The sequence below is a fragment of the Chelon labrosus genome (assembly GCF_963514085.1).
Source record: "Chelon labrosus genome assembly, chromosome: 12".
NCBI lineage: Eukaryota > Metazoa > Chordata > Actinopteri > Mugiliformes > Mugilidae > Chelon > Chelon labrosus.
Window position 1 is genome coordinate 29,396,773 of NC_140345.1, and position 27,512 is coordinate 29,424,284.

The 27,512-nt window shown below is 40.9% G+C and overlaps 2 protein-coding genes across 2 annotated transcripts in view; one reads left to right on the forward strand and one right to left on the reverse strand.

The window, feature by feature from the left end:
- Positions 1-381: 381 nt before the first annotated feature.
- Positions 382-12,709, reverse strand: cmtm6 (CKLF-like MARVEL transmembrane domain containing 6). The gene is made up of 5 exons (XM_084556939.1): positions 12,586-12,709; positions 10,321-10,441; positions 3,566-3,742; positions 2,450-2,548; positions 382-2,299 (listed from the first exon to the last, which is right to left on the reverse strand). The coding sequence occupies exons 2-5, from the start codon at positions 10,432-10,434 to the stop codon at positions 2,129-2,131; spliced, it is 561 nt and encodes a 186-aa protein (XP_084413065.1). The 5' UTR covers positions 10,435-10,441; positions 12,586-12,709; the 3' UTR covers positions 382-2,128.
- Positions 12,710-23,654: 10,945 nt separating this feature from the next.
- The window catches only part of cpne4a (copine IVa), a gene marked incomplete at its 5' end in the record, with an annotated part of 36,331 nt that continues 32,473 nt past the window's right edge, over positions 23,655-27,512 (forward strand). Inside the window, one exon of the mRNA XM_084556917.1 lies at positions 23,655-23,825. Within this exon, the coding sequence (XP_084413043.1) occupies positions 23,655-23,825 (171 nt within the window). The remainder of the gene's footprint in view (positions 23,826-27,512) is intronic.

Consider the following 27,512-nt stretch of genomic DNA (forward strand, 5'->3'; position numbering starts at 1 on the left):
TTTAAACTAACCAGATGACGTGTACGACTACTGTTACTCTTCTGTCCATCACCACATTAAGCCCCACCCACAAACAATCTGATTGGCCCAGATCATCTGTTCCAACTGTTTTTTACTGTCAGGAAGTTTAACAAATAAAATATTAGTTCTTTGTAAAAAAAATGTTACTTAAAATATATTTAAATAAAGGAGGTTTTCTGATTAATGAGGTGAAGTCAAAGTAGAATATTTCCCTGTGACCATGTTCTTTTAACCTGGGAGTCAGACCAGCGTCTCTGCCAGCAGTGTCTTTGTGGTGGTTTAGTTTAGATTTAGCTCCTAAAGCGTCGACATGTTCTACTGTTAGTGTTTGTGGATAAATAAAGAAGAAAACAGTGAATTTACTCCCAATCTGTTTATTATGAGACCGTCCGTAGAAAGTGTTTAAAGACACAGTAGTTTGTGTTACACATTCACTATATGGATGACTAATGTAGGCACGAAGGAAACATATTTATCACAAAAATAACAAAATACACTCAGCTTGGCCCTGAACATGAACCGTAATGATATCTGTCTGATCTCCTCTCAGCGTTCAGCGTCTTCTAGGATTAATTATCATTAACACGTTTTCTGATTGTCATGAAGTCGTTTCCAAACGGAGACAAAATAAAATGAAATCCTCTGACTGATTCTTTAATCGACTAGAAAAACAGTTTAAATGATTCAGAATCAGGTCACACTTTGATCTAAAACTATTTTTAGATTTTTCATTTTGTAAAATTTTAGATTTTGTTTAATGAAACTGTTTAAAAAGTGAGAAAAAAGAAGAAACATGTGAACAGTGAACACAGGAATATAAAATAATAAAACATCTGGTGGATGATGCAAAAAGAAAAAGGCTATTTTTTAAAATTGTCTTTTAACTTTAACTTGCAGTCCGCTTCATGTTCTGGGCATAAAAACATAAAATCTGAACGTTTCTTTTCTGGCACCAGATATTAAAAGAAATATTTCACCCAGACATTTACTCATTACTCTGATTTCATCTTTAAAGCAAATGCTTTAATTAAAAATGAATGAATGAATCATTTCAGAAACAGACTCTCTAAAAACCTTCCATCTAAACTCCTGCAGCAGAAGAATAAATTCAGTTTGTACGAGACCGAGACCATCTGGATTTATTCTTAACTAAAAGAATTGTTATTTTTTTTCATTTTATTTTATTTTTAAAATGCATGGGTGAGTAAAAAATAATCAACATTTAAAATCAGGAGGATAAAAAGCTGATTGGTCCTTCTCCACATAATCATTAATGTCCAGAATAATTCCCTTCATCAAACACTGATGATGATTAAGACGTGATTGAGTGTTAAAGTTAGTGGGAAAAAAAATTAAACATTAAAACAAAGCAAAAGAAAAAAAACAACAAGAGACATTTGATTAAACAATCACAAAAATGTAAGAATATAAAACTATTTATATATATTTATATAAAATGAGACAGCTCAAATAAAGGCTTTTAAAAATACAAGATGCAGCTGCAGAACAGACCAGACCAGAGAGAGCAAAGGATCATGGGAATGTTTGTAGGTGAACAGCACCACCTGCTGGAAGCTGTCAATCATCGCACAGACTTCATCACCTCTAATAAAGCTTCTTCTTCTTCAACCTTTTAGTGAACATGTTCTCTTTGTTGAGAGCAGCTCGTTAGTTTCATCAACTACAAACACCTGGAGCTAACTCAGCGCTAACTCAGCGCTAACTCAGCGCTAACAGCTGGTACACAAGATAAAAAGACAGAAGTAATGATTTCATCTCTCCAGGTTCATCTAAAGACTCAGATTAAAAACCTTTATGAGTTTTATGACACAGTATTTGTGAAATAATTTGTTGCCTAATTTCATGACCTTGGTGAAGAATAAAAAGCGCTAGAAGCCGTCCAGTACTGCAGTGCTGCAGTGGTTTGATGGCCTTAGTGTCGACAGGAAGCCTGTTTGTGTCTCAGTATCAAACTTTAAAAACGTGCTGGATGCTCTGCGCCGTCAAGGGTTTGTTATTGGAGCATCAACGGTAGTTTCAGAACAGAGTGAATTAAAAAAAGACCTGAAAAAGAACGTCAGGGCAGAAGAACGACATGGAGACAGGATTATTCTCCGTTGGCAGTGTTGAGTTTCTCGTTCTCTGGTTGATTCTCCACCACCGTCACGACGCCGTTACCTGGCTGAGCCTTCCCGCCTCTCTTAAAGGGAAGACCCCGGGTCCTCACGAAATAGACGAAGTCAGCGAAGAACGCTCCCATCGCCAAGAAACCGAAAATCTGGAGGAAGAGGAGGAGAGACGGAACATAATTGTCTCAGAGAATGATTCAACTCGAGGGAGGACAGAGAGGACGGAGCGGACGGAGAGGACAGAGAGGACAGAGAGGACAGACTGGAGCATGGAGGCAGTGAAAAGGTTGTTTTCTCACCATGGCGCCTTTCTCCAGACTTGTGCCGCTGTTCTGTGACGCGAAGACGATGGAGGCGATGAAGAACAACACAGCCACGACAACGGTGTAAAGGAAGTCCTGCAGAACAGAAACAAACCTGTAGCTGAGGAGTTTTAGGAACATGGAACGATCCTCAGGCTGAGGAGGTCTGAGGGTCAGTTATCACGGTCATGAAAGGATGAACGTTCTCGTGGAGGGAACCGTCCGTCAGGACTTTGACGCTGAACTTGTCGTTGAAAAGTTCCTTTTCTTTCCTCATTTCTCTACTTTCATTGTCTTCTTTTGGGAGTCTTTACGCTACAGAGCGTTTCAGTGGTTAAAATCTACTAAGACAGAACCAGGCCCACTCTCCATCTGGACATGTGGAGAACCAAAGAACCCAAAGTGTTCCACGTTGGGTTTTTACCTCTTGAAAGTGAATCTGGCTACAAAATCCTACTGATTCCACTACAGGAGGCAACGTACACACAATTCAACCTTTGGACATTTTATTTCTCCTGGACATCATCACATTCTACCATTGTGATCATTATACAATCCAGAAGAAGATGGAGATTTCCTCCATGTTGTTCACACATGGAACTCCCCAGGGGAACCAGTCACCAAGGCATGCTACATAGCAATGCTAAGCTAACTGTTACTACTAGATGACTGTATTGTGTTTATTATCTGTAGTACCACCATTAGACCACTAGATGGAGGCAGAGGACCATGTATGAAATGAAAGGCACAAGGCTCAGATTCTGTCAGGTAAGTCACCATGTGGTGCATTTGGTCAACATTTGTTGCCAGTTTTAGGATTTGATGAGGCTAGCTGGTTAGCTCCAGCTATGTGATGCTTGGTATCAATATAAAGAGTAGCTCTCCTAGTTTCTAATGACACCCAGCATGGCAGAGTGGAGCAGGGAGGATTGTGGGTAATGTTGTGTTCCATTTTGACTGTCTCTCATATTTTCAGGGCTCTGATTCTTTCAACTAAAATTTTCAAATTAGAAACAAACAAACATGGACAGTTGTTTTTGAAGTCTGTTCTATTAGAGGACACACTCTGATGAATTAGTTATGACTGAATGAGCGGACGGAGATCTTTCTTACCAGACAATCCCAGCAGGTGATGTTGACCTTCTGGTGCAGCGAGGTGGAGAGGAGGAAGACGAGCAGCAGGGTGAAGAGGAAGGCCGTGCAGCTGACGAACTCAAAGAAGTAGAGCGCCGAGCAGCTGGTGCAGTTCATCACCAGCTCCTCCAGGATGAAGGCCACGAAGGACAGGAGCTGGAGGAGAACCAGGAGAACCAGGAGGTCAGCTGATGATGGAAACTTTATTCTCTGTGTTCGTGTCAACATCAAGACAGATTCAGGAGCTAAGATCACGTAATGTAGGACTAGAGATAGGAAGTGTGTGAGGAGGTTCAGGAGGGACAGAAACATGGAGGTAGAAAAACTAGATGAACCAAGATGGAATCAATGTGGACAGAGACAATGGAGACGTGGAGACATCTTGGTCATCTTCTAAGACTCTAGACATTCAGGACTGGAGGAGGACATGGAGGAGGACATGGAGGAGGAGGAGGACATACTACTACTCCTCTTTAATCTTCACCCACTTCTTATTTTTTCTCCTCCTCCTCCCTCCAACTCTTCCTCCTCCTCTTTCTTCTCCTCTTCCTCCTCCTCCTCTCCAGATCAAACCTCTCATTCTCTCTGAGACACACTGTCATTAAAACCAAAACCAGGATCTAAAAGAGGCTAAAGGTTATTAATGTAATAACACATATACTGTATAAAGTCTTTAAAGGCCTTTGAGGAGGATGTGTGACTGTGAACTGAAATGTTTGTCCTCGTCGTTCCTCCAGACTCAGTTTTCATCACACCACTGTGTTTTACCGCAGGAATAGTCTGAGTTGGAGAAAAGTCTGGCGAGTCGAGCGTCAGGTTATAAAAAGATTTTCTTCAAACCGAGACAAACCCTCAACCACAGAGTTAAAATGAGACCGGCTGACGTCAGGACAGGCCAGCAGCTGCAGCAAAGTTTTCCCCAAACTCTGGAAACAAATGCTTCGTCCATGTGGAGAATAAATAAGACAACAGCTCTAAAACCCTCTCAGTCACACGGACTAACAGATGGAACGTTAATCTAACTTTTAAAAATAAATATTCATTGTCAGATGTTAATTCTGGAGGGATCTGCTGCAGAAACACAAATATTAAAACATCTGGAAGGTGGGAGGAGGTTCACTAAAGTTAAAGATCATTAACACTTCCTTATAGCACAGAGAATCAGAGAATGCTAATGCTAATGCTAACTAAATTACATCTGAGTATATGAGGCGACTTCCTGGTGTGACAGAGAAACACGACCCACCACAAAAACCACTCGCTCTCGAAGTTCAGTTCACATCAAATAGTATTTTTACTACTTCCACGAACTGAGGTGAATTATCCTCACTGGCCAGTTCATTAGGTACACTAGAAACAAACAGTCGCACTCCAATCTAGTCTCCATGAATATCCAAAAAAGGTTAAAAAAAAGGCAACTGGACTTGTAGAGTCTACTTTGACCTGGATGACTGAGAACCTTCACAGACACAGTCTCCATGAAGGTTCTGGTGTTCAGCTTTAGTTTCTAATGACTCTACTGAATCTAATGATCTACTGAACTGTAGCTGGTTCTTAAAGATCCATCATCTCCTTAAATCAGTCCAGTTCAACAGCTCCACATTAATCATCCAGGTGAACTAAAACCTTTCTGTTTCTACATCAGCTGAACATAACAACAGTCATGAGGGAGGCTTTAGTGCAGGACTGTTATATAAGAACGTATTCACTGGTGTACCTAATGTTTTGGCAAGGGAGTGTTTACACTGAACCACAGATCCAGTTTTCTTTTATTTTCCTGCAGCAGCCAGTGACTTCATTAGTCCAAGTCCAGTGCTAGCTACTAGCATGCTAACAACACTCATTGTGACATTACATCGTCTAAATCTAAAAATGTTGCTTTTGTGTTAAATGATCTCTGCTCTACTGTTTGTCAAAGTATTATCCTGTAGGAGTTCATCAGAGTCGTTCCTCCTCTCAGCTTTAATTCAGCCGTCAAACTAAACAGATGACTGTCAGATCTGTGTCACGCCGTGGCCTTATGATCAGTTATTGTTCTGATCTTCATGATTCATTTTGAGAAGTGGTAGAAATGTAAAAAAGCTGTTTCTCACGAAGCGTCTCATTTCCTCCGTGTTCAGATTCCTGGAAACTTCTGCTTGAAAAACACAACAACAAAACAAGCAGAAGGCTGTCTGACCGACCTCTGACCCCTTAAATGGATCTGATCCTAAAACACTCCAGATCATAACTCAGCGTTTTAATAATGAATCTGGAAAGAGGAAGATGTGAAGGAAAAGCATGGCTGCTCATTCTTGACTTATTTTAGTTTTAAAAGACACAATCAACAAAATACAAACAATAAAAGCAAGGCATATACACACTCACTTGCCAAAACATTAGGAACACTTGTGAAGATGAATGCCAGGCGCATGCAGCATGGATTCTGGATGACGGGACAACGCAGTGCAGTCATTCTGGATTGTTCCTTTGTTTTATTGTCCTGCTGTAAATCTTCTCACTCCTCTGTTCTTCTATGTTCATATGTGAATCTACACTCACTTGCCAAAACATTAGGTACACTTGATTTAGTGCACGACTGTTTTCACTAGTGTACCTAATGAACTGGCAAGTGAGTGTAATTCACCTCAGTGTGTGGAAGCAGTAAAAATACTATGTGATGTTTTCTCAGCGTTGAGAGTGAGAGGTTTTTGTGGTGCGTCGTGTTTTTTCCGTCACATCAGGAAGTCTTTTAACGCTTTTACTTTTTATTTGCCAGTGAAACCTTGGAGCGTTCTGTCTGCATTTAACAAGAAAAACAACAAACTGGTAAAACTGTAGAATAGTTTTTAAAAAGTTTCAGATTATTTGTGGTTCTGCCTCCTCACACATCAAACCCAGACTTCATTTTAATCTGAGCGTTACTGCTGACACATTTTTCCTGCGGGGCAGACCGGTATGTCCTCCCTCCCCTCCCTGTACATCCTCTTTTTGTCCACCACTAACCAGTGAAAGAATCTGACTTGTATACAGGCCCTCGGGGTCCGGATGCAGGCCAAACCGCACCCCCCACCCTTCAATGTCTCGTTTAGAGAACTGTTGCAACAGCGAAGGGTCAGCAGCTCTGAGATCTGCTAACGACAGCCAAACGGTCAGTGCTGCAACACTTTCACTTCCCAGTGAGGAGGAGGAAGATCCAGCCAGAGACCGGACATACGTGTCTTGCACCACAGCCTCGACGATGAGCCACAGAGCTCCACTGATGTCCATAAACTATTAAAAACACCTCATGTCCACCATGAACTCAGTTTGTTCTGACTCTGTCCAGCGACTCCGTCCTGCAGCCTCAAACACTAAAAATGTGGAATAATTCACTGCTGAAAATAGTTCCCAACAAGTGCAGAACTGTGCAGCAGGTTTGAATAATTGAACCTTGTTTTGCAAATAAATGTGAGCGTTCAATCATCACACGTGTGGTCAGCATGCGAGCAGCTAGAAGCAAAAACCAGAAGTAACAGAAGCATCAGTGGCTGCAGAAAAAGAAAAAAGGAAGCCGTGTCGGAAATGGTTTACTACAAACAATACCTCGCCAGAATACTAGGTACAATAGTTAATGCATTCTGATCTAAATGACTGTTTTAATGTTCCGTTGATGTTTAAACACAGTCAGAAAGTCTGCGCTGCACAGACCTGTGGACTAACAAACAAAGACGGGATTAAGGACAGAATTAGTTTGATTTCTACGACGGAAATAAGAACATTTTCTCACAAATGCTTCAGAGAACCCAGAGCCTGAAACCCACTGATCCCTGAGGGAAACTTTTAAGTTTGCAGCTTGTTCCATCATATGCATCATCTCCTCAAATCAATCAGCAGCAACACAAACAATGAAAACACAGTCGACTCAACATCGCTGTTATTAGAAACTAATTCTGCACATGAAGACCTTCATGAGGTCTAGATTTAGTGAGGTTATATTAGAATGTTTTCCCTAGTGTACCTAATGAACTGGCCACTGAGTGTAAGATAACTGAAGACTGCAGATTATTTAAAGACAATGAGAGTCGCTCCACCGACTCCTCGCTGTCTCTCTATTAAAGCTACAGCTGTGTCCAGTGGTTAGAGGAGCGACCCACCGCTCTCTGCTGTGTTTATGAAAGAACTTCCCCCCGTGACGGATCGACCCGCGATAATAAAATAAAACCAAAAGTAAGAGAAGCAGGAAGCGAGGTGACCTGCAGCGTTTCATCAGTTTCCTCTTTGATTTACTGAAGGAACCAGACGTGAAACAAGTCTGACGTCACTGAACTTACATCTCAACGGTTTATATGAGCTAGCTTCATGAGTAGCATCACCGTTAGCATCACCGTTAGCATCACCGTTAGCATCACCACCGTTAGCATCACCGTTAGCATCTGCTAACTTTCTAATGTTCTCAGGAACAACAGATGAAGACATCGTTGACTCCCAGGCTCTGACCACCAACCAACCATCAGACTAAACTCAGGAACAGAGGTCTCACTTTTAGGAAGCAGTCTTCTGTTTCCATCTTCTTCGTCTCCTCCTCTTCCTCCTCCTCAGGATAAACTTCATTTCCTGTTATTTTCCATCTGTTTCCTCCTCATCCACAGGATAAACATTTCTCCTCCTCCTCCTTCTCTTCTGGATAAACTCATCTCCTTCATCTTCTTTTTCTCTTCTCCATCTTCTGCTCCTCCTCCTCCTTCTATGTCTTGGTTGTGTCCTCCTCAGGATAAACTTGTCTTCGTCTTCTCGTCCTCTGTCTTCTCCGTCTTAGTCTCCTCCTCTTAATCATCCACAGGATAAACTCGTCTCTCCTCCTCTGTTGTCCTCTTCTTCTTACTCTTCTCTTCTTCTTAATCATTGTCTCCTCCTCCTCATAATTAACTCATCTTCTCCTCCTCCTCCTCCTCCTCCTCCTCCTCCTTCATTGTCTTCTGTCTTTGTCTGATGTCAACAACACAACAGATAATACCAACGTCTTCCAGGTGAGACATCACTGGGACAAAGAAGCTAAAGAACAGAGACGAGCTTTAAGACGTGTAATGAATATATTCTGTTTCTGTGTCATGGCTCAGCCTGAACCAGCGGCTGGATATGAAAAGAAAACAAACCCAGTCTGAAACCGGTTTCACCAGGAACTCAGAGCAGCGCTGCCATTACTCACTGGAACTATTCTGTTAACAACACCTCCACCTGAGAACCTCTGTTTCCTCTGTGAGCTCCTGAAGGAGGAAGAAGGAACAGATCTGTGTTTACAACCAGTCGCATCGCTCACACGTAAGAATCCTCTGGACGGACTCAGGAACCTGCAGAGTCCTGAAGAGAACCAACAGGTTCTGAGGCGTTCTATTAAAACAACGCTTCAAATCTTTTATTAGTTTTATATGAATCTGGGATCAGTTTAATAAATCACATCTGATTAAATTTAGCTCAAAGCAGCTCGGCCTCAGAGGGAACCAAATAAATAATAATAAATAATAAATATAAAACCTAAAACTAAACCGAGCTACACCGTGGTGTTTCAGTTCTGCTGCTTCACATAAATGTAAAACAAATAAAATAATGAAGAATTCAAAAAATAATAAATTATAAAAATAATAAAGTTTTGAAATTTTGAAAATAATAACAAAATTAAAATAAATAAAGAAGTTGAACTCAGAGTCACAACCTTCTAAACAGTGTTTTAGTTCTGTTGCCTCATTCAAACATCTGAAACATGTTCTCGGTCACTGACGGACTGAACGCACCAGAATAAAGAAATAAACCAATAACAGACTCATTAAATCACATGTTTACGCCATTACATTCACAGAAACTCATTATTTCTGTTTCATATGTTCTCTCTGTTATTATTATATTTATTTCAGTTCATTTCTAAACATATTTTGCTTCCGTCTCTTAATCTTTACAATCGTCTGGAGAAACAAACGACTGAAGGATCTGAACCTCTTGTGTCTGATTCCGTCTCTGCACCATGTGACCACGACAACCACTCAAACCACGGCAGGAAATAAACAGGTCACGTCTCGCGCTGAAGGCCACGATGACGACTGATCAGACACATGATCAGCCACGCTCTCAGTACAGGTAGACTACTTCTTTAAAGTCCTTGTCTAGTTTTCTCTCTGTCATATATTTATTGTCGTGCTGTCAACAGATTAAAACACTTACACGACTTCCATAGTTAATGTAAATGAAAATGTAATGTTCTAAATGTAGTTTAAAGGGATAATTTCTTAAGTTGTTGACACTCATATCAACAAATGTGCTGCTTTATGCAAATACAGGTTAAATATTACTGCAACAGTCCAACACAAAGACAAGTACTGTCCAGAGTGTCACTGTCCAGGCGTCTCTGGCGTCTTTTATCCAGCGGTTTGATCCGGTGGTAACTCACTTCACATCCACAGTAAATGCAAATAACTTCTTGTAGCTCCCGTAGACATGAACTGATCGCAGTCAATAGATTAAAATATTTCACTGCAGTTAAACACGTCATCTCTAGAGTTAAAGCAAATTAATTACACTTTGTAAATCTGTCCTAAATCTACTTTAAAGGGTTTTATTCCAAAATTCTGAATCCTCTTATCAACGTGGACTAATGTGCTGCTTTATGTAAATGAGACGTATTCGTTTATATTGCAGTGAAGGACTCTGTGTGACCGTAGTCTCGTAACGGACTAAAAGAAGACAGACCACAGTAAAAGTGATGCTAGTCTCTTTGAACTCACCACTTCTAAAATCTTCAGCAGGAAGCGGACTTTGTCCAGGAGCTCCGTAGGAACCACGAAGAAGGAGGTTTTGGGGTTGGGAGTCGTTGTGGGGGCGTACACTTCCCTGGCCATGATGGAGCTGAGGGACAGACACAGAGACGTCAACAGGAATCAGACTCATCGCAACAAAACTCCCCCACACCGAATCAACTCAATATCAGTTCCTTCACAGTTGCAAAATGTTTGGTTTTGTTTCAAATCCTGGAAACCAGCGTTATAAACCTGGTTATTAATGGTAACTCTGGTTTTACCTGAGCAGCTCATTTCTGATTCAAATAATTTGAAAGATGAGATACTGATAAAATAAAACCCTCTGATCTATTTATTTAACTCTCCTCCACCTCCTTTCTCACATAGGAACCAGAGGGAGAAGCTGGAGGAGACGCCACAAACCTCTGGACTCACTGATCACAGTAGGTTTAGTTTGAAGTATAATTATTAAGATACTGAGAATCTCCACATGAAGCGAAACAGAATGAGTTCAGGACTTCAGTAGTGATACTCTACACACGAGAGGAGATGAAAACACATCCACCTCTTTCTGACTCAACACTGGAGTGAACACAGTTCTTCTTTTGCGTCCCGTACGTTCGGTTTAACGGCCTCTCGTGGTTTGTTATGTTCTGAAATCCAATAAATCTAACTCTTTATTGCCCCTTGGACACTGTGGGGGATAATTTGCGTAATTATACATCTGACTTAAAACTTTAACCTACGGGCTGTATGTCATTGTCAGAATCTTCTTCTTATTTGTTTTTGTTGGTTTAAAGTATTTAGTTTAAAATGAGACATTCTTTTTATTATTTTTTAATATTGTTTTATTAGAATAATTCATGATTTACACAGTGGATATAATTAAAGTTTACTTAAATTAGATCAGCAGGTTTTATGATGTGAAAAAGGAAAGAAAAATAAACGTTTAGCAAATATTATGTTGAATTTAGAAGCCGTGCAACGTCACTGAAAGGTGACAGATTAAAAAACATGAAAAAGAAACATGAAAAAACTATATAGATTAGCCTTAAATATATATATAAAATAACTTCATATAAAAACACACATGTATTCAATTAAAAAAATATATATTAGATTTTATAAAGAGTCATCTAAGAACAGGAACAATCAGGAGCTGCAGCCTTGAAACTAAACCAGGTTTCCTCAGGTTTCTTATTTCTGTCTGAGCATATTTATCACATTTACTGATCCAAGTTCTATTTAAAGTGTCACACTTAAAACATGAGGTTTTTTATTTTAAGGAGGCAAATATTCTACGAGGCTGGTAGTTCTGCACCGCTGCCAGTAACTGTTACTGTCACTGTTATTAGCATTTTAAAAGGTAAAAACTTACATCACAACGCCCTGGAGTCCAGACAGAAATCAACAGGTGTCTTATTTAATCAAAAACCAACATTACATGTATTATATTATAATATTCATGCAGAAACAGCTGCCACTGACTGATGTTGATCCACCGATCACTGCAGCTCTGACACACTTTTAAACCACGTCTCTAACAGATTAACAGATATTCTGGTTGATCGATAATAATCCAGGAGAGTGAAAGTGAAACCAGACACAGGTGTGCAAGGTGAACCACGTTCACAAGAGTCGTTTACACTAATAATAAACCTGCTTGGATCGACAGAAGGGCCCCTGTTTGTTCTGAAAATACACCACCACCACCAGACTTTATTAAAAATACATAGTTATTTAATAATTCCTTGCTTATAGATTATTAGGGAACCGGTTCAGAAGACGGTGTTATGCTTGATTCTTATCACAAGGGCGTTCCAGTGAATTCAGCATTAGTTTAATCTATCTTGCTGTAGTTTATTTTAATAAAATCTCGTTTTTAAAAAAAGCTTTCATGACATTTTCCGCCTTCATGGTCTATGTAAACAGGCGGGGGAATGCCAGGACAATTAAATGGGCTGCCGTCAAGTGAAGAGGAAACGTGAATCATGCCGAAATGCCGGCTGGATCTTTTACAACATTTATAAAGTTTTTGTATTTGGCGGATAATGTGACGCTTTTCTACAGAAACAACTTTAAGAATAAAATTGAGCGAATTTTAAATGGAGTCTGGCGTGCGGCGTTTCCCCGACACACAGTAATCAACTTTTAATGGTGGCCTGAAATCTGCTCAACCTAAGCGATGAAAACAGGACGTTAACTTAAATTAAGAACTAAATAAAAACGGGAATGTGTGAGAATTAAACTCACCGTTCAGTTTTCCTCCAGCTCGGAACAAATTAAAGTTTCCAGCTGCGAAGTTCAACACGAACTCTTCGCTTTGTTTCTCGCTTTCAGACAAACTTCCGCGTTTACTTCGTTTTCTACGTTAGCGTCACGCACGAGCCACTCTTCCGGAAACACCTTCCAAATTAAAGGTCTTACAGGAAATTACGCTTTTATTATGAAATTTTTTTCACATTGTGTCCAAAAAGCAGTTTATTAAAAATAAAGAATTAATGCAAATAAACTGTTTATTTAAATGGCGCTTAGAAAAAATAAGACATTATTATAAAATATTTATATTAGTAATTTTATTATTATTCTATTACTTTATTGTTTGTATTATCTAAATACAGTATTAATGATATTAAGATATTTATTGCATATTTATACAAAGAGAATGATAATAACTTTCATGTAAATTGTAAATTAAGTTAAATTAAATTAAACTGAATTAAATCCTTAACGTTTGCACAGACATTTTAAACCATGTTATGATGTCAAAAAGGAAAGAAAGTACATGTTCAGTTTATATAATGTTAAACATAATGTCAAACATACAACCTGTTCTATGTCACTGAAAAAGTGACACATTGACAAAATAAATAAATATAAAGATGAGTAACTTTATTTGGGTATTTGGGAATGTTTATATTTTATAAGAAGATCTTAAATCCGGTCAATTATCGTAACTGATGAATGAATAAATAAATAAATGTGGAAGAATGTTTTCTCTTTAATTCTTTAATAATTTGTATGGAGTTCGGTTGGAGGGGCTCCCCTGTAGTTCCTGTGTTTGTCCTGCAGGAGTCGCTGCTGCTATCTCTTGCTCTCTTTCTTACTCTTCTCTTTCTCCTCCTCCTCCTCCTCTCAGCGGTGTGTGTGTGAGAGGCTTCCCCGTCTTTAAAGCTGTCGGTGGCGGCTGGAGGTGGTGAGGGCTCCCCAGCAGCCACAGGAGGAGGAGGAAGAGGAGGAGGATGAAGCTGAGTGTCCATCAGCGTGGAACTGATCTCAGTTCAGTCTGTCTGAGCTGAAACTGGAAACTTTGGGATTCTTTTCTGGCTCTGGAGCTTTTTCTTCTTCTTCTTCTTCTTCTTCTTCTTCTTCATGCACATCTGAGCAGGTAAAGGCAGAGAGGCTGTGATCAGCTGCTGCTCATCTTATTGGTTCTGTTCTGCTGTGATTCTCTGAGATTAGACCGAGTTGATGCAGTTCTTGTTATATTCTATAAATCACATCATCTCCTCTCTGATCAAATATCTTCGCTGCACATTTTTTTTTCTTCAAATTGGGACGAATGTAAAGAAGAATTCAACATAACGACGATAAATAAATCAGAGTGTGCTCTAAGTGTTGAGGTCAGTCTTCCTGAATGAGACAGCGTCGTTTATCAGCTGATTCTGGAGGTTTTAAAGCGTCTCCTTCGTGTTTGGAGGATGTTTGAGGCTGAGGCTGATTTCTGCTCCTGGTATTGATCCAACATTCCTGCAGAATAGTTGAAAGCTTTAACAGAAGAACTTCAGGCTCCTGTCGTTGGTTTGTCTTCGTTTGTCTCTTAAATATGATTTGTTGTTTTTCATGTTTGCATAGTTTTTGTGCTGAAGTTCTTATTTCTCTCACGCTGTCAGAGATTCATTATAAATTCTTTAATCAGATTCAACCATGAGACAAACTTTAAACTACAGCAGTGGAAATGCCACAAGCTTTTAATGACATGACTACATTTGAGACCAATGAACGGATTTAACACTAAACAATTAAGTTTTTTATTCAAACATAAGCAGGACATCAGTTTTTCTCATAGAGTTGAATCAGATTTAATTATTGATCTGCTAGAGGTTGCTAACACTTAGCACGTTTTAGAGATCGATATGAGCAGAAACACACTGATGGAAAACAGTACTGCTAGTGATTAGCGTCACTGCTAGCATCACCATAAGCAGCATGGGGTGCTGTTTTAATTTTAAGAAGCGTCCAACTACGTTCTGTTCTTATTTGAGAGTTTGACATTTTATTGGTCTCGTTGTGGACATTTTAAGGACCTTCATGCTGTGATGCTAACCACTGCTAAAAGTTGCTAACACTCACTTAGATGTGAACGTTAATGGAAGTCTACCTGGTTTAGTTTTATAGGTGTATGTGTGCAGAAATACACTGACACATGCTCACTATTAGCATTGCATTAGCATCACCATTAGCATCTCCATTAGTACAGAAGTTTCAATTTTAAGAAGCGTCCAGCTACTTTCTGTTCTTATTTGAGATTATTTGAGATCTGTTTTTGTGGTCTCTTCTTGGACATGAGTCTCTTTGTGGACATGAGTCTCTTTGTGGACATGAGTCTCTTTGAGGACATTTTGCAGACCTTCATGCTGTGCTCCTAACCACTGCTAAAGGTTGCTAACACCCACTTAGAGCAGAACATTACTGGAAATCTTCCTAGTTTAGTTTCAGAGGACTATATCTGACATGCTAGCCGTTAGCATCACCATTAGCATCGCTGCTTACTTATTAGTGGGTTATAGATTTACAGCTGCAGTATGGATCTTTGTCTCCCCCTCCTGGCAGTGACAGGAACTGCACAAACACAGCTTTTTTCTTTTTCTGACTGTATTCCTCTCTCTGCGTTTCAGATTTATTTGCAGCATTTGAATCAGTTTTTGGACACTACTAGATTCTATTTTAGTTTCAGTCACTTCAAACCTTATTTGCATCTACAGTAGATTATTTTATTTTTGTGTGAGACCCTACAGAGACAGAACAAAGCAGCGTCAGTGACCCAGAAAGGATGTTCTTTAAGGCTAGAACATAAGATGGGCTCGATCAGGAAACAAAATATACAATAGAAGTTTAATGAAGGTTATTGAAGAGGAAAAGGAACGGTGCTGCAGAGTGAAGCAGATAGTTTCACTGAAAGAGAAAGAGAAAACATAACGAGGAAAAGATAAATCATAAGAAGATTTGTAGGAAACACAGGAGGAGGGTTCTGGTGAACGAGCTTTCCTCTGCAGGGACGAATTTAGTTTCAGATTAAAGTAGGAGACCTCCCCAAGGGCTGGCAACTTTAAACTACAGCAGTGGCAACGTCCCAGTCACTGTTGGTCTGTTTCCATAGTCTGTATATAAATATGGACACCACGTCTCCTCTTCCTCTCATTGGTCAAACTGACTCTATTCTCCCGGGGATATGGGCGGCGCCATCTTGTGAGTTTGGATCCAGAGTCTGATCAGTACGGTCTGAGGGCGGAGCCACGTGGAGCCGTGATATTGATGCCCCGCCCACACTTCCTCCAGACTCACTCATGTTTTAGTTTAATTAATACTACGCTCTGCTCTACCTCCACCTGTTACAAGGACATGATGGATTAGACACTGGACTCATTTTTTATTTTTAAATTTTTTTAAACAACTCCCACAGGACCGCTTTACGGGTCAGTTGGCATGGCAACTGGTAGTCTCTATTATGTCACATCCTGTTTCTATAGCGTCAAATCAAAACTAAATAAAACTAAACTTATCCAGAAAACTGACTCTTGAACATTCATCAACATTATATTAACTACCTACAATGACAGAAACCATCCTTGAAAAAAATTATTTGAGTGTATTTTAGTGTTTTAGTTTGACCCAAGTCCCGCCCACTAACAAGGAGGTGGAGCTTATGACCTATACTGCAGCCAGACACCAGGGGGAGCTCTACTTGATTGAGCTTCACTTTAGAGGAGCTGTATCCCATCGTCCCTCTTTATAGTGTCTGTGGTCCATTCACAGATAACCTGGGCTGAGTTGTCTCCATAGCAACGGCCTCTGAGGCTCATGGGTAGTGTAGTCCAGAGCGGTGAAGCGCGAGGTGTCCTGTCTGTGAGTAGTTGAGTTGTTGTCGTCGTCTTTATAGAAAATAAATAAATGTGCTGGAAAATATCTTTGAAACGCCAACAAACTTCAGACACGTTTCAACATTTACGTTCAGACTCAGACTACAGCAGCGTCTCACACAGAAACACACAAGTGTCACCAAACGTGTTGAAGCAGCTGTGAAATAAACACTAAATAAAAATATTAGCAGCAGCCCAGTGAGTCAGATGATTCAGAGCAGCTATAAACAGTTTGTGTGCGTCTGTGCTGCCCTCATTAACAACCTGTGACCAATCAGAAACGTGATGGATGGAGTTCACTTAGCTTGTTTAAAGACTGTGACCACAGAGCTAACGGTGAATAATGCATGAGATCCCAGACGTCTGATTTTCCCATCCGGCTGTGAACGCAGCACAACAACAAGTAAATATTGGACTCCATGATGAGTTTAAATCAGGTTTTATTTCTCTGGCTTCACTCCCGACTGAATCCTGGAAATTCAATTCCTAGATAAAAAAAATAAATATGAAAAACTTTTATCTCTGAGGAGAGACAGTTTGGGCAACTTCTCTCAGAACTCCATGAACCGTTTATATTTTAATTGTGACATTAAATTCCTCATACCTCCGTTTAATAACCACCAAACATCCAATCAGCTGGAATCAATAAATCAATCAATAAAATATCTTTCATATCCAAGGAACAGAAGATAAAGAGAAGACGACATCAGAGGAGGAAGATAAACCGCCAGCCGCATCTGAGACTCAGTCAGAGTAAACAGGAAACAGTTCAAATGAAACTCTTTGACTCGAATAAACAGAAATAAAAGACTGATGAAAAGAACTGTGGCTGGAAACGTTCTCCTCTGAGATCACGGTGCGACCAGAGGAAGGAATCAGCAGCGTCTGAGCTGAACGCCTCTCAGCTGGACGCCGTCCGAGTCTGAAAGTCGTGGCGTCCGTCACAGGGCGCCCAAACCTCAGCACACGAGATTTTCTGCTGCAGCGACTTGTGTGTTTCTGATCTATGGATCTAAAAAAGGTTTAAAGGAAGGGAACTGGACTTGTAGAGTTTTGTTGAGAAGACGTTTCATCTGAGGTTTAAATAGGAACTCCTGCTGGAACTTGCTTGTTTGTGTGAACAACCAGAAGCCGGTGCAGCTGTTTTTTGTCCCTGTCTTCTTGTCCCTGTCCTCTTGTCCCTGTCTTCTTGTCCCTGTCCTCTTTCCTATGAATGGTGCTCTAACGACTCTTGTCCGTCTGAGGCTCCAGTGTCAAGGTGTGAATGAGGCTGAAACTTCTTGGGGACAGAAGTTAAAACTGTATTGTAAATAGATGTCAGATTAAATCTCAGTCCACCTCCCCTGTTTAGTGAAGGTTTTTCCAGTCTGACATAGATGGCTTCCTTTACTCCTCTTTCAAACCATCGCTCTTCTCTGGCTAAGATCTGCACGTTGTTATCTTCTAAGGAGTGTCCTTTGTCCTTTAGAGTTGTGTGTTTGTGGTTTCTCTCGGTCTGAAGTCGTATGTCAGCTCCGGCCACAGGCGTGTGAATGGATGAATGAGAAGTCAGTTTATGAATGAATGACTTCTCCTTTAACACGATTAACACAACGTGCTGAAAGCTTCGTCCATGCTCCTGCAGCTAAACGTGGATCAGCTGAAATCACTGCAGCACAGAGGCAGAGAAGCGTCTGAGTGGCTGGTTTGTTGGAGGCTGAACTTCCTGTGGTCGCCCGGCCGTCGGGTAAAAGCCTCTCAGACCAATCACAGCTGTTAGCTTCATGGGGAGGTGAACATCAGACGACCAAACGACCACATTGGGCCTCATCACTGCCACAGAGAGGAGATAAAAGCTCTGAACAGCTGCTGTAAAGACAACAACATTTTGTGGTACTTTCTACGACCCAGACGTAGCCTGGAGTCAGAGACCCAGTCAGCCTGGGTATCTCACAGCAGAGTCCAGTTTCCTTTAAAACTAATGAGTCTGGATGTTAAGAAGTCAGACTGAATCATCCTAAACAGACTTTCTGAATCGTTCTCTGGTGTGTGTGGTTCCGGAGGACTCTTCACTCAGATCATTTTTATGCTTCTTCACAAACATTTAGTTTGTTCTGAGCGTGGAGCTTCTCCTTTACCCAGAATCCACGGCTGGCAGCGAGCGGAGCGTCTGTGAACGACATGAATTATTAAGTGGCTTGTAGTGCTGCAGCTGTACGGGATCTGTGTGATGTGATTTTCATGAGCAGCTCTTTAATCTGCTGCTGGATGTCGGCGCAGCGAGGCTCAGCTGGTGGGAGGATTCATCCACAGCTTCGACACGGCTCCACCTGCCGAGCGCTCGCTGCGATTTACAGCAAAACGACCGATGAGCTGCTTCACATGCAACCGATCTGACTTTCAGAGCAGATGATAAGAAACTGGTTTTACATGTGCTGCACGATGTCCTGAAAATCAGTCCGGAGTCGACTGCAAGGGAACATCAGGAGTTAAATCAAACTAGTAGATGATGTGTGAAGGAACAAAAACTCCTCTGAGCTGCTGATGTCACACATTTACTGCAGCAAATAACACAAACTGAATTTCATTTTTTCCAGCCGCAATAGAAAATATTTGATTCAGTGTTTCAAACTGATCTGATGCACAAATAAAACTCCCTCTAGTGACAAACTGGTCTCTGCCTTCATGATCTTTTCCACCAACAGAGAACCGCCTGGTTCTGTTTCATGCACCAGTTCTTTAAGGAACCACAGAACCACAGACCCTGCTGTCACGCTCTGCTCCACTGAACTCCTAAAAACATTTCCAACAGCTTCTGTCGTGTACAGTTTGATTTAATGAGTCAAAAGTCAAAACCACCGTTGAGGCCGTGAAAGAAAGAATAACATGAATGAGCTGCTGCGTCTCTTCACATAACAGCCATGACATGTATTCATTTATTTAATATTTAATATTTAATCACAGTTAATCACATGATTTAATTTGATTAACACAAATGAGTTGCATGTGTTTCATTTCTTCTTTCTAAACAGGTTTTAACTGTAACTGGAAGGAACATTTTAATTTAGTTTTATTTCCATGACGGAGGACAAATGTGATTCTTTATGCACCGACAGAGAACCATTTTGGTTCTTTTCCATTTTTCCATTTCTAATTTTCTCATGTATTTATTTTAGAGCCGTCAGTAGATTAAAACATTGAATCACAATTAATTGCACTTTTTAAAATCTGTTTTATATGAACCTGGAATGGTTTTTAATCATCTTATCTACATGGAAGCGGACAAATTATGATTACTGCAACAGTCCAACACAGATACAAGTCCAGAATATTGCCGTCCAGGCGTCTCTGGTGTCATTTATCCAGCTGTTTTAATCCGGTGATAACTCAGTTCATGTCGACAGTAAATGCAGATAACTGCAAGACTTTAAAGATGAACTACGTGTTTCCTTCTTTCTTCTTCTCCTTCTTCGTGATTCCTTTTGACAGTTTGGACACGTGATTGCATGTTAAACTTATTTACTACGACCACACTTTACATTCTACTGTCTTTCACTACGGTCGGACCGAGGTCCAACAGAACATTCAGCTGTTAATTTGTGCTGTAATAAAACCAATGGACAATATAAAAGCTTTAGAGTAGAGTAGTTTCCGTGAGCAGTCTGCCTATCAGTGAAGGTGACATTACAGCTAGTGTGCGTGGCAAAGCATCGAGTGGTGGAGGTCAGAGGTCATTTCTGTCCCCGAGCTGCAGCTCATTAAAACAGACTGAAGAGGAAACAGTGACACTTTCAGTGCAGGACGTTTGTCTTGGTTAGAACAAAGGAACCCGTCTCCTCACCGTCCTCGGCACTGAGGCACGTCCGTTATTATTTTATTGCTCACCGTGAGACAAAGCGCATTAATAGATGATGAATTATTGAGCAGTGACATCGACTCGTAGTCGCTCAGCAGCAGGAAATGGTGATGTGTAAATGCATCCAATCGTGACAAGAGCAGGAAGCAGATGTGTCAGTGTCGTCTTAACGACAGGCTGCTGTAATCAGTGCTGCCTTAAAGTGATTATCATATTTAACCAGCGTTCATATAAACCTGCTCTTCTCTGGGTTTGCTGCTGCAGTCGTCGTACACGGACAGGTTTCAAGACTGAACTCAATTATTTAAATAATGTGATTGGTTTTATGACAAGAGGAGCTGAACATAAGTAGCTTCTCTTGTACCTTCAATTTATTATAAGACAGTTGTTTTCAAAGAGAGACGCCGGCAGGAAGAGTTGAGCTTCCAACCACAAAGCAGTGAGGAGTTGCCACAGCAATTTACATTTTACACTTGACAGTTCATTAGGTACGCTGGTGAAAACGTTCTGCTCTAAATCTTGTCTCCATGAAGGTTCTGGTTTTCAGCAATAGTTTAAAATAACAAAGAGAGCGACTGATTCATCTGTGTTTTCATTGTGGAGGCTGTGGTTTGTAGAACTATTGAGTCATAGGTTGTTATATATATGTAATATTTATCATCTCCTCAATGATCATCCAGCTGAATTACCACCTTTCAACATCATGAACATCAGAGCAGTCATGAAGGAGGATTTAAATTAGAATATATTCACTAATGTACCTAATGTTTTGGCAGAGGACTGTATATCCTAAACCACCTCTACACCACATGCACAGCTTCCTCGATGGTTGAATTGTTTTGGCTAACAGTGCTAGCTGCTAACATGCTAAACATAAACACACATATATGTGAGAGCAAAGGTGGTGAGTTCACTAACTGACAGTAACTGGCTGCTTTGATTGTGATAATCTTGGATCATCCACCTTTCTGTTAGATTAACAGTCGTTTTCACGGTGTACCTAATGTTTTGGCATGTGAGGTTAGATTCATATGTGATCTTGCATAGAAGAATAGAGGAATGCAAGTGAAAGAAGGAATGGATTTAGACCAGGAGAAAACAGAGTAGAAGAAAAATCCAGAATGACTGTACTGCGCTGTCCCTTCATCCAGAATCCAGATTTCATAAACTGAACTTGACATTTACAAGAACTTTGTTTATCTGCACCGACCCTGGGGTGCATGCAAACGTCTGACTTTCATACTTGGTGAACTGGTATCAGACACATGTGAGCATACTGAAGACGTTTTCCCCAAACTAAAATCTGTTACACACAACTGTACCAGAACAAATGAGTATCCATCCATCTGTCCTGAGTCTTCTCTCTTTTCTCTCCTTTGCTGAAATCAATGTTCATTTGCTTTTAAACAGATTCAACTCTATTAATGAGATTTATTCTAAACATTCACTTCCACGATCTGAACTCAGCAACCGGAGAACTAATCAATAACATCAATATGAACACATGAAATCCATGCTCATACATTCAGAGAATTTATTTCCACCATCTCCTCACTGCTGAAAATCAACAAGGATAAAAAATTACATGAGAAATGATTCATGGGAAGAGAATAAATGTACACTATTAAATGTTCTCATTTTTTCTGATCAGTCATGAACCAGGAGAACCTAAACAGCTGATCTGTCTGTTTCTGAAATAGCCTCCTGAACTCTTCTTCCTCGTATCTCGTGTAACCGGAGCCGTCCTGTGGGGGAGGACGTTTTATATTTTTACTGGACGATGTCAGTAACTTCCTCCCGTGGAGTTCATCGGATACCTTAATCAGATGATGATGCTGCTGATGGGATAATGGAGGGAAGCGGTCAGCCGGTGGTGGATGTGGAGATACGATCGCTTGGTCCTGACCCAGCAGGAATGACTTCCTGTCAGTTTATCAGCAGCAGTGATGGAGGCGATGAAGCTGAAGATCACAGCTGCTGGAGTCTCTCTACTGGGAACTGATTCTGCTCCAGCAAAGATCTGCTCTAAAATAAATACAGGACATGGAATCCACAATAGCCCAAAATACTTTTGTTACACAGGAACCTTTAGTTTGGATGAGACAATATGTTTTTGTGGATGTTTTTAGTTTGAAACATTTTCCAGGAGTTTGGCTCCAGAAACCATGAACCATGCCACGTGTAGAGGAGAGACCAATTAAATAACTCTCTGGGTTGGGGTTGAGTTACTGCCCCAAGCAAAGGAGTTCAAGTATCTCATGGTGTTTGATGGTAGAATGAAGTGTTTTATCAAACCGGTGAGGTGAAGTGGGAGCTGGGCTGTAAGTCAAAGCTTTTTATTTCACCAGTCGATCTACAGTCTAACCCTCACCTAAGTTCTTGATGTTTGGGTAGTGCCCCAAAGGATGGAAGAGCAGATACAAGAACCTGAAATGAGGTTCCTCTGTCGGGTGGCTGGGCTCCGACCAGAGCTACTGCTCATTAACGTTGAAAGTTTCCAGCTGAGGAGTTTCATGTGGTGAGGATTCCTCCCGGGAGCCTCCCTCGGGAGGTTTTCCAGGCATAGACGGCCGGGAGAAGGCCCCGAGGTCGAGCTAAATCTCTCTGGAGGGTTTATATATCTGGTCTGTCCTGAGGAGAGCTGGAGGTCCCAGATGAAGAACTGGAATGTGGTGCTGAGGAGAGGAACAGTGTTTCCACCATGAATGGACCTCAGATAAGTGGATGGATGAAATAATTTCTTGGGGTGGAATATGTTTTCTACAAGAGATGAAGATTCTTCTGGAAGGGTGGAAGTTACTTGATTTATTTTGTGTCATTCTATTTTTGGAAATTTTTGGATTTTTCGTTCATTACAGAAATTGTTGAGGATACGTCTGGACGGTCAGGACACAGGAATATAACTAACATACTTTATTAACGTAACGTCCACATGATCTGGATTCATTTAGTCGTCATCAGAGTCTTGTTACTGTTCAATCAGCTCTTTCAAACAAACTGAATACACACAGTGAATGAAATGACATGGGGGCTAAGATAATCTGTTATTGTAATTTAATTAGCGCTCGTTCAGAGGACGTGTTCTGGCTGTTGGTTGCATCCATCTGAATCCTGACAGGGAACATTTCCATGCAACTATTATATGTAAATCAGTTATGATGGATCACTGGAGGCTGGTGAACGTCTTGTTATAAAAGCTTTTCTGAACTAGATGCTCTGACGCACACTGAGAGCTGGAGTGGTTTTGTCCACTGTCATTCTGATGCATATTCTGCTGAGCTACTTCGTCCTGGTCTGATCCGCCTCGTGACCTTTGTGTTTTGCAGACTTCCTGTCCCGCCTTCATCATGAGCGACATCTACGAGTCAGCGGCCAACTCCCTGGGTCTGTTCAGCAGCCCCTGTCTCACCAAAGTGGAGCTGAGACTCACCTGTAAAGGCATCTCAGACCGAGACGCTCTGTCCAAGCCCGACCCCTGCATCGTCCTCAAAATGCAGTCCCATGGACAGTGGATGGAGGTGGGTCTCCATGGCAACCGCTCTGACCTTTTGAAGTTTATGTGTCACCTCCACAAACCACAGACTCCATTATTATACGTTATACGTTATTGCACTTTTCTTTTGCACTCATGTTGTTGCAGGTTAGTTAAAAAAGTCATTCAGTCCCTTTCTTTTTTGTCCTCCTCCCCCCAAGTGAGTGGTGGTTAAACAGTTTGATGGCATATACATATATATACACTATATTACCAAAAGTATTCGCTCACCCATTCAAATGATCAGAATCAGGTGTTCTAATCACTTGGCCTGGCCCCAGGTGTATAAATTCAAGCACTCAGGCATGCAGACTGTGAAACAAGACATTTGTGAAAGAATGGGCCGCTCTCAGGAGCTCAGTGAATTCCAGCGTGGAACTGTCATAGGATGCCACTTGTGCAACAAATCCAGTCGTGAAATTTCCTCGCTCCTAAATATTCCACAGTCAACTGTCAGCTCTATTATAACAAAATGGAAGCGTTTGGGAAAAACAGCAACTCAGCCACGAAGTGGTAGGCCACGTAAAGTGACGGAGAGGGGTCAGCGGATGCTGAAGCGCATAGTGCAAAGAGGTCGCCGACTTTCTGCACAGTCAATTGCTACAGAGCTACAAACTTCATGTGACCTTCAGATTAGCCCAAGTACAGTACGCAGAGAGCTTCATGGAATGGGTTTCCATGGCCGAGCAGCTGCAGCCAAGCCACACATCACCAAGTGCAATGCAAGGCGTCGGATGCAATGGTGTAAAGCACGCCGCCACTGGCCTCTAGAGCAGTGGAGACGCGTTCTCTGGAGTGATGAATCACGCTTTTCCATCTGGCAATCTGATGGACGAGTCTGGGTTTGGAGGTTGCCAGGAGAACGGTACATTTCAGATTGCATTGTGCCAACTGTGAAATTTGGTGGAGGAGGAATTATGGTATGGGGTTGTTTTTCAGGAGCTGGGCTTGGCCCCTTAGTTCCAGTGAAAGGAACATTGAATGCTTCAGGATACCAAAACATTTTGGACAATTCCATGCTCCCAACCTTGTGGGAACAGTTTGGAGCGGGCCCCTTCCTCTTCCAACATGACTGTGCACCAGTGCACAAAGCAAGGTCCATAAAGACGTGGATGACAGAGTCTGGTGTGGATGAACTTGACTGGCCTGCACAGAGTCCTGACCTGAACCCGATAGAACACCTTTGGGATGAATTAGAGCGGAGACTGAGAGCCAGGCCTTCTCGACCAACATCAGTGTGTGACCTCACCAATGCGCTTTTGGAAGAATGGTCAAAAATTCCTATAAACACTCTCCTCAACCTTGTGGACAGTCTTCCCAGAAGAGTTGAAGCTGTAATAGCTGCAAAAGGTGGACCGACATCATATTGAATTCTATGAGTTAGGAATGGGATGGCACTTCAGTTCATAGAATGAGTAAAGGCAGGTGAGCGAATACTTTTGGTAATATAGTGTATATACATGTATATATGTATATATATATATATATATATATATATATGTGAGCAAAGATGGTGGCACGCTAATAGAATAGAATAGAATAGGATAGACTTTATTGCCAGTAGCACAGGTACAAGAACGTACATGTTCACTGGAATGTTTGTGTGAGTTTCCCTGAGTCAGTGTTTATATTTAAACATTTAAATCATTTTAAACAGTCACACTATTATTACTACAAGAAATATAAATATGAATATGAAAGTACACAGTCAGGATAGTGCACTGAAATTATTGCACTTGTGATAATAATAATAATAATAATAATAGCTCTGTGTCTAACAGAGGGGCCGTCCAGTCTGGGAGGGGTGTGATGTGACTGTCTGTAGAGGTGTTAAATGTTCACGGTGTGAATGAGGATGTGGGAGGTGGTAATTCAGCCTGATAGTGGCTGGAAAGAAGCTGCAGAACCGTGACCTGGGAGTGTTGAAGCTCTCTGGTCTGTGGTGTCTCAGGTGAGTCCTTCCACCTGAGTGGAGGTGGATGGTGTTGGTGGCTGAGGATGCTCTGGGTCTTTGTAGAGTGAGTCCATGGAGGAGAGGTCAGAGCCCATGATCCTCCTTGAAGAGCTTTTCTTGCCTTGATGGTGTTTCCAAACCACATCATGATGCTCCCAGTCAGTGAGTCCTCTGTAGACCTGGGTGAGCGACTGACGTCTCAGATTGGTCCAGCAGATCTTTGTCAGAGCAGAGAGACTGCAGATCAACTTTACTACAGAAAGTAATGTTGTGTGTCGGGGGAAGTTGGTCTGGTGTCGAGGCAGGTAACGTAGGTAAATCAAGAGGGAAAACAAAAAGAGGAAAACAGGTAGAAAGACAGAAACCATCCACAGAAACAAGAAAAGCATGAAGGTGTTGGAACATGGAGAGAAAACCAGCAAACCCAAACCTTCACTGTATAAGACAATCAATTCTGCTGCAGAGAAGTTAAACCAGAATTAAAACCATTAACAAACACAGCTTCAGTGTTTATTTATTTATTTATTTATTTATTTATTTAATATTTTTCAGGACACGATTAAAGAAGCTGATTATCTTTGACAAACTGCTGGAGACAGGAGGACGTATTCACCTTCAGTTCTTTTTCTGTCGCTGGCAGTTTGTTCCTGGAGATAAATGGATATTAGCAGCTTTGTTGATTTAGCCTGAGCTGCATTATCATCAGCTTCCCGTCACATTAACGTCACCGCTGCTGATTTAAAGGCTGTTTTCAGCTGCAGGAGCAAAGATCCGTCAGGTTAAACTACCACACATTACTGTTCAATACTGTCAGAAGAGGAGTTCTCACGCTGCTCTCAGTCAAAGCTTGAAGCTCTCTGAACGAGTCCTGCAGGAGCTTTTAACGGACTGAAAAGTGCTGAGAGAAACGTATAAATAAAATGAACCAGCAATCAAATAAAATGAGAGTAGATTAAAGACTCAGCAGTCATCTCTTTCACTTCCTCTCTTATTGAGGTACACTGTAAAACACGCTTTGGTTGGTTTAACTGTTTTGTTACTATGACTTCAGTCTGACCGTAGTTTGGGAAGTCAGGAAGTTATCAAAGCAGCAGTGGAAAGCAAGCAGATCATGAAGTAAATAAGTTCATCCTGCAGAGGGAAGTAAGACGCCCTCATGGAAACAAAACAGAGTAAAATCTCAGAAGAAGAAGAATAAAAATTAATAAATTAAATAAATTAAAACATTTTTTAAAAAAGAAGAAGGAGGAGGAGGGTAAGAAGGTAAAGAAGAATTGCAAGAAAACAGACACAAGTTATGAACTGAGCAGGAGCAAACAACAAACAAACTAAAACATATATCCCATCAAAATACATTTAAAACAGATGTTAGGAAAAACAAAGTGTGATTAATTATATTATGGAAATCATGTAATAAATTGTGATTAATTGTTTGAATCTATTAACAGACAGTTTCCATTTTCAGAACTTGTAAACTTTATTCTTACTTTATTCAAATCCACTGAAGTTAAATTTCATTTTCTAGAGCAGATCCTTAAGTTTCCAAATATCCATCCAGTTTATTGGCATATAGACCTGTACATTATATCTGCAATAAAAAATGGAATAACAACAATGCAGTTTTGCATTTTTATAAAGAATTTCTCTCTCTCTCAAAAACAAATGATGCTGTAAAGCTGCAGTTCCTCTAACGTCCACTAGAGGCTCCAACAGTGAGTC